Source organism: Brugia malayi, assembly GCF_000002995.4.
Source record: "Brugia malayi strain FR3 genome assembly, contig: Bm_142, whole genome shotgun sequence".
Taxonomy (NCBI): domain Eukaryota; kingdom Metazoa; phylum Nematoda; class Chromadorea; order Rhabditida; family Onchocercidae; genus Brugia; species Brugia malayi.
In genome coordinates this window covers 4,016-18,337 of record NW_025062382.1, presented here as the reverse complement: position 1 = coordinate 18,337, position 14,322 = coordinate 4,016, and the positions used below count along the sequence as shown (strand labels likewise).

General features: G+C 26.3%; 1 protein-coding gene and 1 pseudogene across 2 annotated transcripts; both read right to left on the bottom strand.

Moving 5' to 3' along the window:
* Positions 1-5,650: 5,650 nt before the first annotated feature.
* Bm17260 (Uncharacterized protein) lies at positions 5,651-7,434 on the bottom strand (the record flags this gene model as incomplete). Its single annotated transcript, XM_043083059.1, has 7 exons — positions 5,651-5,737; positions 5,904-6,061; positions 6,159-6,236; positions 6,446-6,624; positions 6,720-7,021; positions 7,153-7,261; positions 7,430-7,434. 7 exons carry the CDS (start codon positions 7,432-7,434, stop codon positions 5,651-5,653), a joined length of 918 nt encoding a protein of 305 aa, XP_042938993.1.
* A 2,622-nt stretch (positions 7,435-10,056) lies between these two features.
* Bm18505 lies at positions 10,057-10,644 on the bottom strand (annotated as a pseudogene). The gene has a single exon. A coding segment is annotated over exon 1 (588 nt).
* Between the last annotated feature and the right edge of the window lie 3,678 nt (positions 10,645-14,322).

The window sequence follows — 14,322 nt, the reverse complement described above, 5'->3', positions numbered from 1 at the left end:
ACTTATCAGTGTCATTTGCTTTTTAAAGAAGCAGCTTATTCCCTTTTTTTCCTCATTATTTGCCATTTCACCCCTTTTCCATCTTGCAATTTCATTTTGTTACTTATATTCAAGTAACACTTAAAGTCATTAGCCAAAATAAATTTTTTGCAACAATTTTATAAACATAATTAATTACTCCGATGGCAAAAACAGCTTAATCTCATCACTCTTCTATGATCGATCATTTTTTCATAAAGTTAAATATGCAGTTAAAAGAAAAAATAAACGACAATTGTAATAAAAAATTAAAGAATAAAACTTTCCATCTCTTAATTCAACCTATTTGTCAATATGAAATAACTCCTTTATCATAAAATATCCATCTCTTTGTTACATTCTTCGCAGCACTAATTCATCTCTTATTTTCCTATCATACAATCATTCAGGTAGAAGTTGTTAGCTCAATTAAATCTTCTCTCATACTTCTTATCTTAAAAAACCATAAAGATATATCGATAATAGAGTAGAGCTAAACTAAAAGTAATCATTATTCATATTTTAAATAATTGCCCAAAAAATCCTAACAGAAATTATATTCCTTATAAAATTTCATATGAAAAATATATTTAAATTATGCTTTCTAACTTTCTGATTAAATAATTATCATGAAATTAATCTCATCCATTCATAGATGATACAAACAAAATAATTGATTCAAATTATCAAAAATGAAAAAAATAAATTAATTAGGGATTATGTTACACAAATAACAATTCAAAGAGAGAGAGGGGAAGAGAAAGAGAAAGAAAACATAAATTCTGAACCATAAATTATAACAAAATCGAGCAATAATTCGTAGGAATATATTTTAGTACAATCTTATCCTTAATTTTTAGCATTTGCATAAGAAAAAGGGAAGTAAACATAATTAAGAAACCAAAAAACTTTGAAAATCCGCCTTTCCCAGGGTGGCATTAATTTCACTAATCGGAATTAGTCGCATGCTGCACCCAAACCCACTGCTAAATGATCCTTTGAGGGATTTATTTCGTGTGATTCAACTTAGGATAAAGTTATTTCCGTTACTCATAATTCTCTAATTATCTTCCCAACTTTCTATTTTTATTAACTCTCATCGTCTTTCTCACACCATAAATACACTCTTTTCACTTCACCTATATTATTAATTAGTTAATTAATTGCTATTTACAATTAATTTATCTTCTGAGCATTTGTAGAATTCGTTCGAGTATTTTAGCTATATCATAACAAATAAAAAGATGTCACCAGCATGAAAGTAGATTATGAAGGTGGTTTAATAAAAATGTAATGTTAAACAATAAGTTCAAATGATTTCATAATGTTGATCGAACTAATCATTAAATTCGCTGTAACTCAAACAATATTCACTAAATGAATTAATATCATTTTCAACGTACATATTTATACTTAAAATTTCATTTTTTGCATTTAAAATGAATTAAAAATGATTAGATGGGATCAATTACTTTTGATTTTATTATTTATTAATATTTTCAAAAAATTCTTTTCACAATTTTCTGCCGTGATAAACAAAGAGATGATACTAACATGAAAGAAAATCATGACCATGAAGATGGCGTATTGCCAGTAAATTCAAAATACTTTTATGACGTTGGTTAATTTTATTTTTGTAACTTCATTAGTATTTTAAAATTTACATTTTCGTTAAATTTATAGTTTGAGCCATTAAGAATGATGTTAGCTCCACTAATTCAAATCATTTTGAATGCATGGATTAATATTTTCTTACGTAATTATGTAAATCACTTAATTGAGGTCAATTTTTGGGATCAATTTTTTAAAAAAAATTAATTTATTATTTGACATGTAATGACTATCTGATTTTTTAATAATAACTAGAAATATTATTCGAAAATTGCTAAAACAATAAAATTGAAATAATTTAAAATGAGATTTAAGAGAAAAAATGCATAGAAATTAAGCATACCGTTGTCTCGAAGACATAAGTTATAGCAGCATCCCACTGAAATGCTTTCTGGTTTGAATAGCTGGTTTGATATGGCATTGAACACTGATATGCTTGCTTGATCGTAAGGATGCACTGCAATTTATAAACTATATTTAATTATTGTTTATGAGAAAAGTTCACTTTGAAATTAGGTGAAGAATAAATTGTAATAAATAAATTGGAAATATAATAACAATAAGACATTATAGTAATTTAATAACACTACTACTAATAGTAATAACAATACTCAACACGCATGCAAGAACAATGTTAATAGAAATGAATGAAGCCAACAAAAAAAGCATGCACTTCAATACAAAAAAATGCCATAATAACAAATGGTATGAGTAAAGATACAAAATGCTGTAGTTAATGGAATTAACTGAAAAATGCATGCAAAAACAATGTTAATAAAAAAAAAAAAACGATGAGAACAACGAAAAACAAAAGCATGCAATAAATAGAAAAGAAAAAACGCTTTAATAATAAATGGTGTAAGTAGATTCACAAAACACATGCATGTTAGTAAAACTAACCAAGAAACGCATGCAAAAACAGTGTTAATAAAAAAACAGCAAATAGTATAAAGTAACAAAAAGCATGCAGTTAATAAAATTAACCGAAAAATGCATGCAAAAACAATGTTAATAAAAAAAAAAAAATGATGAGAACAACGAAAAAAATAAAAGCATGCAATAAATGCAAAAGAGAAAAGTATACACCTTAATAATAAATGTTGTAAGTTTACAAAAAACATGCATGTTAATATAACTACCCAAGAAACGCATGCAAAAACAATGTTAATAAAAAAACAGCGAATAGTATAAAGTAACAAAAAGCATGCAGTTAATAAAATTAACAAAAAATGCATGCAAAAACAATGTTAATAAAAAACGAGTGAAAAATAAAAGCATGCAATAAATACAAGAGAAAAAAGTGTACATGAGAAAAAGATACAAAGAACATGCAGTTAATAAAATTAACAAAAAATGCATGCAAAAACAATGTTAATAAAAAACGAGTGAAAAACAAAAGCATGCAATAAATACAAAAGAAAAAAGTGTACATGAGAAAAAGATACAAAGAACATGCAGTTAATAAAATTAACAAAAAATGCATGCAAAAACAATGTTAATAAAAAACGAGTGAAAAACAAAAGCATGCAATAAATAGAAAAGAAAAAATGCTTTAATAATAAATGGTGTAAGTAGATTCACAAAACACATGCATGTTAGTAAAACTAACCAAGAAACGCATGCAAAAACAGTGTTAATAAAAAAAACAGCAAATAGTATAAAGTAACAAAAAGCATGCAGTTAATAAAATTAACCAAAAAATGCATGCAAAACAGTGTTAATAAAAAACGAGTGAAAAATAAAAGCATGCAATAAATACAAAAGAAAAAAGTGTACATGAGAAAAAGTTACAAAGAACATGCAGTTAATAAAATTAACAAAAAACGCATGCAAAAACAATGTTAATAAAAAACGAGTGAAAAATAAAAGCATGCAATAAATACAAAAGAAAAAAGTGTACACCATAATAATAAATGTTGTAAGTTTACAAAAAACATGCATGTTAATATAACTACCCAAGAAACGCATGCAAAAACAATGTTAATAAAAAAACAGCAAATGGTATAAAGTTACAAAAAGCATGCTGTTAATAGAACAAACTCAACACGCATGCAAAAACGATGTTAATAGAAATGAGTGAAGCCAACAAAAAAAACATGCATTTAAATACAAAAAAAATGTGCGCCATAATAACAAATGCGTGAGTAAAGATACAAAATGCATGCAGTTAGTAGAATTAATCGAAAAATGCATGCAAAAATACAGTTAATAAAAAACGAGTGAGAACAACGAAAAAATAAAAGCATGCAATAAATACAAAAGAAAAAGTGTTCATGAGAAAAAGTTACAAAAAGCATGCAGTTAGTAAAATACAAAATATGCACATGTTAATAGCAAAAATAAAAAAAAAATAAAAAAATAAAAAAACACGCAATTAGTAGAAATAACCGAAAACACATGCAAAACCAATATAAACAAAAAAAAGATAAAAGTGAAAGATTTTTGAAATAAAAAAAAAAAGTGATACAAAATAGTGGTAATACAACAAAAATAAATTAGTATCAGTGGAATGGACAAAAGTTAGCAAGAAGTAAAATGCTAAAGGCATGAAAAAATGAAAATAGCAACAAATGAAATGAATGAAAAAAAGCATGCAAATAATAAAATCCAAAAAAAAATTACCAAAAAAAGAAAAAAATCCATAAAAAGATTCCAAAAAATAATCCGAATAAAAAGAATTAATTTCAAAAAAGATTTTTGATTTTAACTCAATTCAGAAAAAAAATTGAAAACGCAAAAATTAAAAAAAAAAAAACAAAAATTAAATATTTTTGATATCTTTTTAAAGCCCAAAGCTCTACCAATTCAAAAAATATACTTAAAAATGAATAGAGATCAAGAATTTTGAAATTTATTCCAGATTTCAAAAGGCCCTTCATCTGAATTTTAAAACCAAACATTTTTTCTATATGCTTCGTTAATGTTATACTGACGAAGGAAGGTATAATTCTGTACCTCCCTTCGACCACCCCTACCCTCCCTCCCACCACATACACACAAAGATAATTACAGAGATAATTACAAATGATATCAACTTATGATTTAGCTCAAAATAAAATTCAAAATTAGATCTTATTAACTCAATCCTCTATTGACAACTTATCCTATTTAAATTAAAAGACTACTTGAATACAAACAGAAATTCTAAAAAAATTGCTCTATTCCATTAAAAATATATTCATGTGATGAAATTTGTGCATTTTTTTAATAGCCAAAAAATCATCTTAAAATGTAAATAACTTATTACAAGTTAGAAAATACAAAAAATAAATATAGAATAAGTTGATATTCGATGTATACAGCAATAAAATTAAATAAAAAATTTAACACCATTAGTAACACTAAAATAACAATGAAAATTTTCATTAAACAGAAATAATGGATAAAGTAACAATAATTGTAAAAAAAAAACAATAATTGTGATAAGTTTAGAAAATCAAAAAAAAAAGAAAAAAAAAACAGTTATTAAACAGTTATAAGTAATATCAAAAAAATAAGAACATTAAATTACATTATTTAGATGAAAATAAATAAAATACACAATTTTCAACAAAATTAGCTGCCCAAAGGCTAAAAAACAAAAAAAGAAAAAAAAAAAAAAGAAAAAACAACTGATTTCAAAGTAATTTGGTTTATGTTTGTGATGGCAAAAAAATGCCCTTTACAAGCTTTTGATTACTCTATCACTAAGACGGTAAATGACATACAAAAACGTAAAACAGCTACAAACTCCTCAGCCTTTTCTATATTTTGAAATCAGTTGTTCTTATGTTAAATCAAAGAACAAATTTTTTTTTTTTTTCATTTTTTCTATTTTTAATTTTTTTTATTCTTTTGATTTTTTTTTTGGTTTTTTTGATTTTTTTGTTTTTTAGTTTTTTTTTTTTTTTTTTTTAGTTTTTTTTTTTTATTTTTTGTTTTTTTTTTTATTTTTTAGTTTTTTTTTTTTATTTTTTAGTTTTTTTTTTTTATTTTTTAGTTTTTCATTTTTTTTTTTTTTTTTTTAATTTTTTGGATGTTACTAACCAGCTTTCATTGGAAGAGGATGGAGATTCGCAGCAGGCAGCGACAGGTGGCCGCATGAGGAAGACCAGGCAATAATATTAGCCTAAAAAAAACCACTGATTAGAAAAATTACGAGACCCACTTTAATATTTTGTTTTCTATGGTCATTCATTTTTTTTTTTTTTTTAACTTTTAAATTTCACTTCTTCAATGCTAATTAATTTCTTACCTGGGATGAAGAGGTGATGCGCATCCTCTTCTCTTCCTACCAGGTCAAGTCTGCGCCGCTTCACCTGTCGTTCGCTTATTACGGCCGCGCATGCCCTCGGGCACCAATCGAGGGCATGAAGCTCCATTGCTGCCGTTCTCTGGGCGGCCGTAAATTCAGGTGGCAGCAAGAGGTAATGCCCACAACGGGCACAAAAGCCTGGAATATGCAAATTAATCAGTCCACTGGCTTTTAAATGAATCAAATGTAGCGATATCTTTAAAAACTAATTGGAAATTCATTTCGCAATACTTACCATCTTGCTTGTGTGTTCTCGACGCGTGAATGCGCCACCCTTTCAACGTTTCAAACTGCCTGCAGCAGAGGCCACACACTGAAAATAGAAATAGTAAGAAAATATTGTTGCACAAACTGTTCTTCGAGTATCGATATAGAATTTTGTAATCGTTTTAGTGCATTATAAGGGATGAAATTTTCGATGATATCATATGATTTTATCAATACAAAGTCAAAATATGATTGTATTTCTTCTACAAATTGCGGCATATAATCATTTCTTAAGTTATTAAAATTATAACTTACCGATGTTCTTGCTTCCTTCTCCTTGTGCCACCGTGTATGGCTCTGCTTGCGGCACTATCAACTCTCTTCGGAGTTGCTCCGGAAGATCTTTTAAATCAGCTGGTTGGAATTTCTCCGGAGGTGCCGCAGCCATTGCTTCTTGCATGGCAGGAACCGGGATTCTGATTGTCCTCGTTCGCCTGAAACAGTTTTATATTTATTGCAAATTATTGGGTAGGTAAGGTTAATATCTAGTTAGCAAATTAGTACAATAGCTGCTAAAACTTAAACTTACAGGACGAGTTCGCGTACTGCTCCTACCGGTTCCTCGATCTCCATTGGTACCCCCGGTACCTCAGGCTCTTCTTCTTCTTCCTCTTCTTCTGGCAGAGGGGTCCACTCTGCTTCTGATGGCCAGTTCTCGGCCTCATCACCATTTTCATTTTCAGGCAGAGGAGCCCACTCTGCCTCTTCTTCGTTAAATTCCGGCTCCTGAGGTACCGGGTCCTCTTCCATTGCTGGCTGGGCACTCTGCCCTACCAGTTCCTCCAACCTCCACCCCGCCTCCGCCATCCTCTCTATGAGCGACTGTTCAAACTGAAAAAGCTATTTTTTACAGTCACTTTTTAAATTTATGGCAGTGCAAAGTTCAGCAACTCTTTCTTCATACTGTATCAATTTATAAAAAAAAATAAAAGCAAAAAAGAGGAAGACAAAGTGAAAATTACCTGAACAGTCCTGCTCACGAACCTTTGCAAAATCCGGTACATCTCCGGCTCCCTTTTAAGGTATTCGAAAAGCACTTCGATTTCTTGATCCTCCATGGGAGCCGCAATTCTATAAAATTAGCAAACTTATCAAATATTCACTAAGTACAAAGACCGTAACTATTACGTAACTATTATTTACTTATACGTAACCATTATTTACTTATGGTAAAAGAACACTGGTTTACATATTTTAATTTACCTACACATAATTCTATTTATGCTAATCATTAAATACCCCATACTTTCCCTGATAATTCTGACGCAACAAAAAGAAAAGAAAGTAGTGACGAAAATGAACATTCATAATAATAGTATTTCTCTGCAATCTTTCGCGCTCGAGAGTCTTTATCCTTTCGCGCTCATGAAGATTTTTTTTTTTTTTTTTCATCTAATATATGGAGACTGTTCCATCTTCGAATATTTCTTTGGTCTCTACTACATCTCGACCTAACATCTTTGTACTATGTATATTATCGTTCTTCTACATAAACTTTCTTTTTCTTCTCTCAATTATTTCTATTAACTAATGCAGATTTTTATTGATTTTCTTAGGAATGAATAGACAAATAAAGGTTACGTACAAATTACCACTTCTGATTTTTTCACAATTTAATAAGATTTTTTTAGCAATTCATTCATGTTCTATTCCTTGTATTTCTCATCATCGTCAAAATTTTTTTTATCATTATGGCATCCACCAGGTACTGTATTGACCAAAAACAGTGCAGTTATAGGAGCTGTTTACAAAAAGACTTTTTGATTTACTAGCTAAACAGGATATAACTTTTCACCCTTTTTAGTTAAAACAAAATTAGTAAGAATTAAAATGCTTTTAACATTTAATTTATTATAACTTTTAATATCTGTCGAAATTTCTTAGGTAACCCTGTCTGGATTTGTGACTAAAAATAATTTTAATATTTAAAAAACATTTGAAATCAATTATAATTGCAGATTTAATAAATTTCTGCATTGAAAGTATGTTAAAACTTTTAAAACATTTTATTAAAACTTTTAAAATCTGTCGAAATTTCTTAAGTAACCCTATCTAGAATTGTGACTAAAATTAATTATAATGTTTAAAAAATATTTGAAATCAATTATAATTGCAGATTTAATTAATTTCTGCAATGAAAGTTTGCTTTAAAGTTAACTTTTAAAATTTAGCATAAAATGTCAAAAATAGTAATTAAAATGTCAGCAGATCAAGTATAATGCAAATAAAAGAATCAATTAAGTTCAGTAAATGTTTATTTTTAAATGAATTGCATTTTTCCAGCACAGGTAAATTTTATTTGAAACAGAATTAAACAAAATTAAAACATTTTTAGTATTTATTTTATTAAAACTTTTAATATCTGTCGAAATTTCTGTAGTAACCCAATCTGGATTTGTCACTGAAATTAATTTTAATAATTAAAAAATATTTGAAATCAATTATAATTGCAGGTTTAATAAATTTCTGCAATGAAAGTTTGCTTTAAAGTTAACATCAAATGTCAAAAATAGTAAATAAAATGTCAGCAGATCAAGTTTAATGCAAATAAAAGTAATCAATTAAGTTCAATAAATGTTCATTTTTAGATAAAATGTATATTTCCAGCATTGGCAGATTTTAACTGAAACAGAATTAATTAAAATTAAAACGTCTTTAATATTTAATTTTTTATAAATTTTAAAATCTGTCGAAATTTCTTAAGTAATCCTATCTGGATTTGTGACTAAAATTAATTTTAATATTTAAAAAATATTTGAAATCAATTATAATTGCAGATTTAAATAATTTCTGCAATGAAAGTATGTTAAAACTTTTAAAACATTTTATTAAAACTTTTAAAATCTGTCGAAATTTCTTAAGTAACCCTATCTAGAATTGTGACTAAAATTAATTATAATGTTTAAAAAATATTTGAAATCAATTATAATTGCAGATTTAATTAATTTCTGCAATGAAAGTTTGCTTTAAAGTTAACATAAAATGTCAAAAATAGTAAATAAAATGTCAGCAGATCAAGTTTAATGCAAATAAAAGTAATCAATTAAGTTCAATAAATGTTCATTTTTAGATAAAATGTATATTTCCAGCATTGGCAGATTTTAACTGAAACAGAATTAATTAAAATTAAAACGTCTTTAATATTTAATTTTTTATAAATTTTAAAATCTGTCGAAATTTCTTAAGTAATCCTATCTGGATTTGTGACTAAAATTAATTTTAATATTTAAAAAATATTTGAAATCAATTATAATTGCAGATTTAAATAATTTCTGCAATGAAAGTATGTTAAAACTTTTAAAACATTTTATTAAAACTTTTAAAATCTGTCGAAATTTCTTAAGTAACCCTATCTAGAATTGTGACTAAAATTAATTATAATGTTTAAAAAATATTTGAAATCAATTATAATTGCAGATTTAATTAATTTCTGCAATGAAAGTTTGCTTTAAAGTTAACATAAAATGTCAAAAATAGTAAATAAAATGTCAGCAGATCAAGTTTAATGCAAATAAAAGTAATCAATTAAGTTCAATAAATGTTCATTTTTAGATAAAATGTATATTTCCAGCATTGGCAGATTTTAACTGAAACAGAATTAATTAAAATTAAAACGTCTTTAATATTTAATTTTTTATAAATTTTAAAATCTGTCGAAATTTCTTAAGTAATCCTATCTGGATTTGTGACTAAAATTAATTTTAATATTTAAAAAATATTTGAAATCAATTATAATTGCAGATTTAATTAATTTCTGCAATGAAAGTTTGCTTTAAAGTTAGAACTTTTAAAATGTTTTATTCTTGTCTAGGTACCGCATGAAATTTGTTGTGCCAAAATTATCTTTAGATTGTTTACTATCGTTTATTTGCATTTAAAAAAGCTAATTCTCTGATACGATTATCAAGAGTGGAGAAAATCAATGCTAATAAAAATCTCCGTTGACGGTATAAATGTTACTCTATTCCCTCATTTGTTTGTCTTCTTATTTATTCACCATCTTCAAAGCACATAAAGCGTTCTTTCTTATTGCGCCAAATAGTTAATTCCAGCCAGCTTGACAATGCATTTACAACGGAGATACCAACACCATGTACCACGTAAATCCGTCAGAAACCTTATAGGTATATTGCTACCAGATTCGTACACTAGGGTCATTATTATTATCTATGTTGCTGATATTCCTTCTTCATGACAATATCAGCTCAAATGCTACAACCATTATCACTCACAGATACTCACCTATGCTAACCTCAATTTTGCCATAATACCCGAGCACTAAAGACTCACCTACACCTGATATTATCAACAACCTCATATATGCAAGCCAGACCCATCACCAGGTATCCCTAACCCCTCTCTCTCCCCCCGTCCCCTCTCCCTCAACGTACACACCTGGATGGACGCTTCCTTACAATACCATGACCTCTTAAGATTTTTATTGCACCAGCGTTATTAATTTACTACTTTCCATACAAACTTTTCCATTCTACTTATAAATGTTAATATATTTTATATATGTATTATTAAATAACGTTGACATTAGAGAATCACTTTACGCCACCACCGTTAATATACGGATTGGATAGAAGGATTCGAACCCTAGCACAGCGACACCGAAGACCGCTGCCTTATCACTTGGCTACGCCCACCCCAACATTATTCACTTCTGTAACAACATACTATTACTCACCAATTAGTATGATTTATTTCTTCTATAAGTATTATTACAATAGCTTACACCATTTAGTATGATTTATTTCTTCTATAGGTATTATTAACAATAACTTACACCATTTGTTATTAAGGTTTACACTTTTTTTTTTTGTATTTATTGCATGCATTTATTTTTTTCGTTGTTCTCACTCGTTTTTTATTAACTTTGTTTTTGCATGCATTTTTCGGTTAATTTTATTAACTGCGTGCTTTTTGTAACTTTATATTATTTGATGTTTTTTTATTAACAATGTTTTTGCATGCGTTTCTTGGCTAGTTTTATTAACATGCATGTATTTTGTGAACTTACTTACATAATTTATTATTAAGGCGTTTTTTCTTTTGTATTTATTGCATGCTTTTATTTTTAACTTTTTCGTAACTTTATTCATATCTTTTGTATTTATTGCATGCTTTTATTGGCTACACCTACTCCAACATCATTCACTTGTGTAACAACATACTATTACTCACCAATTAGTATGATTTGTTTCTTCTATAGGTATTATTACAATAGCTGGCTGATCATAAGAATGCATTGCTCAACTTTTTCAATAATTTTATCAATTTGATCGCTTCTGCTTTTCATAATTGCTATAACTTCACAACTACTATTAATTCCTGCAATGAAAGTTTGCTTTAAAGTTAACTTTTAAAGTCAGAAGTTAGCAAAAAATGTCAAAAATAGTAAATAGAATGTAAGCAGATCAGGTTTAATGCAAATAAAAGAATCAATTAAGTTCAATAAATGTTTATTTTTAGAAAAAATAAACATTTACTGAAAGAAATTAATTAAAAAATAATTTGCAATGAAAGTTTGCTTTAAAGTTAACTTTTAAAGTCCAAAGTTAGCATAAAATGTCAAAAATAGTAAATAGAATGTAAGCAGATCAAGTTTAATGCAAATAAAAGAATCAATTAAGTTCAATAAATGTTTATTTTTAGAAAAAATAAACATTTACCGAAAGAAATTAATTAAAAAATAATTTGCAATGAAAGTTTGCTTTAAAGTTAACTTTTAAAGTCCAAAGTTAGCATAAAATGTCAAAAATAGTAAATAGAATGTCAGCAGATCAAGTTTAATGCAAATAAAAGTAATCAATTAGGTTCAATAAATGTTTATTTTTAAATTAATTACATTTTTTCCAGCACAGGTAGATTTTATTTGAAACAGAATTAAACAAAATTAAAACGTTTTTAGTATTTATTTTATTAAAACTTTTAAAATCTGTCGAAATTTCTGTGGTAACCCAATCTGGATTTGTGACTGAAATTAATTTTAATATTTAAAAAACATTTGAAATCAACTATAATTGCAGATTTCATTAATTTCTGCAATGAAAGTTTGCTTTAAAGTTAACTTTTAAAGTCCAAAATTAGCATAAAATGTCAAAAATAGTAAATTGAATGTCAGCAGATCAACTTTAATGCAAATAAAAGTAATCAATTAAGTTCAATAAATGTTTTTTTTAGAAAAAATATATTTTCCCGGCATTGGAAGATTTTATTTGAAACAGAATTAAACAAAATTAAAACGTTTTTAGTATTTATTTTATTAAAGCTTTTAAAATCTGTCGAAATTTCTGTAGTAACCCAATCTGGATTTGTGACTAAAATTAATTTTAATATTTATAATTGCAGATTTAATTAATTTCTGCAATGAAAGTTTGCTTTAAAGTTAACTTTTAAAGTCCAAAGTTAGCATAAAATGTCAAAAATAGTAAATTGAATGTCAGCAGATCAACTTTAATGCAAATAAAAGTAATCAATTAAGTTCAATAAATGTTTATTTTTAGATGAAATATATTTTTCCAGCACAGGTAGATTTCATTTGAAACAGAATTAAACAAAATTAAAACGTTTTTAGTATTTATTTTATTAAAGCTTTTAAAATCTGTCGAAATTTCTGTGGTAACCCAATCTGGATTTGTGACTGAAATTAATTTTAAAATTTAAAAAACATTTGAAATCAACTATAATTGCAGATTTCATTAATTTCTGCAATGAAAGTTTGCTTTAAAGTTAACTTTTAAAGTCCAAAGTTAGCATAAAATGTCAAAAATAGTAAATTGAATGTCAGCAGATCAACTTTAATGCAAATAAAACTAATCAATTAAGTTCAATAAATGTTTATTTTAAGAAAAAATATATTTTCCGGCATTGGCAGATTTTATTTGAAACAGAATTATTAAAAATTAGAACATTTTTAGTATTTATTTTATTAATATTTTTAAAATCTGTCGTAATTTCTGTAGTAACCCAATCTGGATTTTTGACTAAAATTAATTTTAATATTTAAAAAATATTTGAAATCAATTATAATTGCAGATTTAATTAATTTCTGCAATGAAAGTTTGCTTTAAAGTTAACTTTTAAAGTCCAAAGTTAGCATAAAATGTCAAAAATAGTGAATTGAATGTCAGCAGATCAACTTTAATGCAAATAAAACTAATCAATTAAGTTCAATAAATGTTTATTTTAAGAAAAAATATATTTTTCCGGCATTGGCAGATTTTATTTGAAACAGAATGATTAAAAATTAAAACGTTTTTAGTATTTATTTTATTAAAGCTTTTAAAATCTGTCGAAATTTCTGTGGTAACCCAATCTGGATTTGTGACTGAAATTAATTTTAATATTTAAAAAATATTTGAAATCAACTATAATTGCAGATTTCATTAATTTCTGCAATGAAGGTTTGCTTTAAGGTTAACTTTTAAAGTCCAAAGTTAGCATAAAATGTCAAAAATAGTAAATAGAATGTCAGCAGATCAAGTTTAATGCAAATAAAAGTAATCAATTAAGTTCAGTAAATGTTTATTTTTAAATGAATAACATTTTTCCAGCACAGGTAGATTTTATTTGAAACAGAATTAAACAAAATTAAAACGTTTTTAGTATTTATTTTATTAAAGCTTTTAATATCTGTCGAAATTTCTTAAGTAACCCTATCTAGAATTGTGACTAAAATTTATTTTAATGTTTAATAAATATTTGACATCAATTATAATTGCAGATTTCATTAATTTCTGCAATGAAAGTTTGCTTTAAGGTTAACTTTTAAAGTCCAAAGTTAGCATAAAATGTCAAAAATAGTAAATAGAATGTCAGCAGATCAAGTTTAATGCAAATAAAAGTAATCAATTAAGTTCAATAAATGTTTATTTTTAGATAAAATATATTTTCCCAGCATTGGAAGATTTTATTTGAAACAGAATTATTAAAAATTAAAACATTTTTAGTATTTATTTTATTAAAATTTTTAAAATCTGTCGAAATTTCTGTAGTAACCCAATCTGGATTTGTGACTGAAATTAATTTTAATATTTAAAAAATATTTGAAATCAATTATAATTGCAGATTTAATTAATTTCTGCAATGAAAGTTTGCTTTAAAGTTAACTTTTAAAGTCCAAA